This window comes from Malus domestica, chromosome 15 (assembly GCF_042453785.1).
Source record: "Malus domestica chromosome 15, GDT2T_hap1".
Taxonomy (NCBI): domain Eukaryota; kingdom Viridiplantae; phylum Streptophyta; class Magnoliopsida; order Rosales; family Rosaceae; genus Malus; species Malus domestica.
In genome coordinates, this window is record NC_091675.1 from 43,053,730 (window position 1) to 43,057,293 (window position 3,564).

General features: G+C 43.8%; 1 protein-coding gene across 1 annotated transcript; it reads left to right on the top strand.

The window, feature by feature from the left end:
* The first annotated feature begins 405 nt into the window (after positions 1–405).
* On the top strand, positions 406–3,361 carry LOC114821578 (uncharacterized). Its single transcript, XM_070813139.1, has 4 exons — positions 406–1,495; positions 1,604–1,741; positions 2,632–2,871; positions 2,953–3,361. The coding sequence occupies exons 1-4, from the start codon at positions 653–655 to the stop codon at positions 3,040–3,042; spliced, it is 1,311 nt and encodes a 436-aa protein (XP_070669240.1). The 5' UTR covers positions 406–652; the 3' UTR covers positions 3,043–3,361.
* Positions 3,362–3,564: the final 203 nt, after the last annotated feature.

The following is a 3,564-nucleotide window of genomic DNA, read 5'->3' on the forward strand; positions in this document are numbered from 1 at the left end:
GCGTCGCCCCGGGCCTCAAAAATCTTTGGACCGGCCCTGGTGAGTAGATCTCCATGCAAGTCTCATTTGATTGTATTAGTGGGCTCATTCCCTTAACGAGCACCTACATACTTGTCTTAGTGTCTCTACGCGAATGGCTTGAGACTTTTCATCATTCCCATTTAAGCAGACATAGTACATACTAGTCTATCCGGTTTGTCAACGTCCCTTTGACAATCCTATGACCATAAACCTTTAGGACATTATGATTATATAAAGAAGGTCTATGCAGTCTAAATATATTTAGATTACTTCTGTCATCAATCCATTGCCCATGGATTCACCATTTGAACATATAATTGAGATACTCGATACTAGTGACTTTGCCTATTTGTTGTATTAAACTTAACCATCCATTTAGACATTATCCTGAAATATTTGTTCTTAATATCGACTTTCAAAGCATATCTCTAACAAACCAAAGAGTCCCGTAGGAAAATAACAGAAAAAAAAAAAATTGTAATTGAACCTAATAATCTGTTCTAAAAAAGAAAAACAAATTGTAATTGGACCGTAGACACAGCCCAAACCGAATTGAACTGTGGCAGCGAGCTGAGAGTGAGAGTTGACTGAACTGCAAGTACAAACTGTTACAGCCGCCACATCCGCCTCCATGTCCAACCCTCTCCTCCTCACACTCCTCCTCCACCTACTCGCCGCAACCGGGGCCCTCTCCGACCGCCAAAACGACACCCCCGTCGGCCGCTTCCAAAACTACCTCCGAATCAACACCGCCCACCCCAACCCAAACTACGCCGCCCCGGTCGCCTTCCTCACCGCCATCGCCCAAACCCTAAACCTCCAAATCCAGACCCTCCATTTCACCCCGTCCAAATCCAAGCCCCTCCTCCTCCTCACCTGGCCCGGGTCCCACCCCTCTCTCCCCTCCCTCCTCCTCAACTCCCACCTAGACTCCGTCCCCGCCGAGCCCGACAAGTGGACCCACCCTCCCTTCTCCGCCCACCGCACCCCGGAGGGCCTCATCTTCGCCCGCGGCGCCCAGGACGACAAGTGCATCGCCATCCAGTACCTCGAGGCCATCCGCAACCTCAAGGCCGCCAATTTCACCCCTATCCGCACAGTCCACGTGTCCCTCGTCCCCGACGAGGAGATCGGCGGCCTTGACGGCGCCGCTAAGTTCGCCGCCTCCAAGCAATTTCACGATTTGAATGTGGGGTTTATGTTGGACGAAGGCCAGGCTAATCCCGGCGACGAGTTTAGGGTTTTCTACGCCGATCGGACGCCGTGGAATTTGATCGTGAAGGCGCAGGGGACGCCGGGACACGGTTCGAGATTGTACGATAACGGAGCGATGGAGAATTTGATGAAGAGCGTGGAGGTTATGACTCGGTTCAGGGAGGTCCAATTCGACGAGGTTAAAGCCGGCAATGCGGCGATTTCGGAGGTTATTTCGGTCAATCCTGTTTATTTGAAGTCTGGGATTCCTTCCGGCGATGTGAGTTTGAATTACTGAATCTGCTGATTGTGGTTTGAATGTGTGTGTAATTAATGGGTGTTTTGGTGTTTTGACGATGACAAGGTGCTTGTTTGATTGTCTGTGTAGGGGTTTGTGATGAATATGCAACCTTCGGAGGCGGAAGCAGGGTTTAACATACGAATCCCGCCTACTGCAGACCCGGAGCTTCTTAGGAAGAGGATTGCTGAGGAATGGGCGCCGGCGTCATGGAATTTGACTTACCAAGTGAGCCTTTGTGTCCTCTGATTTTGTGCATGAATTTTCAGTGTCTTTATTGATTTAGTATAATGTGAAATTTTATAGGATTGGAGACTCTTTGTGTATCCGAATGTGTTAATGGTTAGTTTTTTAGGAATACTGTAGATGAGCTGATTTCTAATTCCGTTGTTGATTATTACACCCTGCATATAGTTAAACAAGTTTACTGAAAGTACATATCTTGTAGTTTTGTGTGAATCAGATTAGAGGAGGAGCCCCGCATGCAAGCGATTAGTTTGTAATGGTGATAGCATTTATCTACGTATACTCCTCACAGTTTCGTGGTATTGGATAGATGGAAGTTATAGAATGTATTGGATTGTTTATCTTTTATGCTGGCCATTTTAAACCATATTTTGACTATGAAATTCAAGCAGTTCATCCCTTGTGGTCATCTTTAGTCATAGTGAACAACCATGTCTCAGGTTTTTCACTAGGGAATTGGAATTAAAGTTTGACATCAAATTACGAAAGGTGCTTAATTTTGATTTGGATGCAGAACAAGTACTATAAAACTTATCGTAGCTTGTGCATTTGATACCAATTTTACACTCTTTCTGTGGCTAGCTTGATCTATCATGGTATGGCTGGTGAATTGCCATAATAAGCAAAGCATTTGTGTTTCTGCAAGTGTGGTTTTTGCCATCTTATTTGATTAGATCTCATGAATTCAATACAAATAAGCTTGTTAGAACCCAAAATACAAGGTTTTATTTTCAAATATATTGTTGGTGACCATTATGCTGTCATTTTTTACTTTAGTCTGTATGTACTCTTCATTTCCTCAGCATGCCATCTGCAATGAGTGGGAGTAAAAGTGGGAAATGTCTCATTTATTCCTTTTTATGGCATGGCAGCTACTTGAGCAAGGACCAACTAGAGATTTTATGGGCCGCCCTTTAGCAACAGCAACCGATGATTCCAATCCATGGTGGTCTGTTTTCAAACAAGCTATCGAATCAGCTGGAGGGAAACTTGCGAAGCCTGAAATTTTGACATCAACTACCGATGCACGATACATGAGGCAGCAGGGCATTCCTACGCTTGGTTTCTCCCCAATGACGAATACTCCTATCTTACTTCATGACCATAATGAGGTTCGATGTTCTGACCAATCTCTTTAGCACGAACTTATCATGAATATCTTTTCCCGACTCCAACATCTCTTTTTTTCGCAGCACCTAAAGGATACCGTATTCTTGAAAGGCATAAAAGTATACGAATCTCTAATCAGTGCTTTGAGTTCCTTTGAGCAAAGATCTCAATAGCCACTCTCAGTATCAAATGGAAAGGACAATTATCATATGCTAGACTTGACATGGTGGCAGTGCTGCACCATGCCGGGCATTTTGCACTCGGGGGGACGCGAAGGTGGATTTATACTTGGGGCCGTCTGAAAGGTTAAGTGATGATTTAACAGATTTACAAACTTTATAGTAAGCTTTATAAATTGCGGACGCCGAATAAAAGTCCAGGAGCTCCCATTTTAGTTGGCACTGGACCTTCTTTGCATGTGTATTGCTGTAATGACATTATTGTACGTTCCTTGGAATATTGTATATAATAGAATTAGAGTTCACAAATTAATAGATGGCACTTATCACCTTAAAATGGAACACATATGCTTGGTTCTACGAACAAATCTGGACATTGGTTGATTGATTTATATTGAATCATCCGACGATTGTTGATCCGTAAAATGTTTGATCGTTATTGTAATGTGTTAATTGACTCTGTAATCTGTTAATGACAGTGTTCTCTCCCGAATTCCTTGTAATTGCAAGAATGAC

What these genes read in the sequence shown, in the direction of transcription:
- LOC114821578 (XM_070813139.1), top strand. Translation starts at nt 653, where the DNA reads ATGTCCAACCCTCTCCTCCTCACACTCCTCCTCCACCTACTCGCCGCA. An exon ending in CTGGGATTCCTTCCGGCGAT is followed by an intron (nt 1,496 to 1,603) that starts GTGAGTTTGAAT and finishes TTGTCTGTGTAG; the next exon opens with GGGTTTGTGATGAATATGCA. An exon ending in CATGGAATTTGACTTACCAA is followed by an intron (nt 1,742 to 2,631) that starts GTGAGCCTTTGT and finishes ATGGCATGGCAG; the next exon opens with CTACTTGAGCAAGGACCAAC.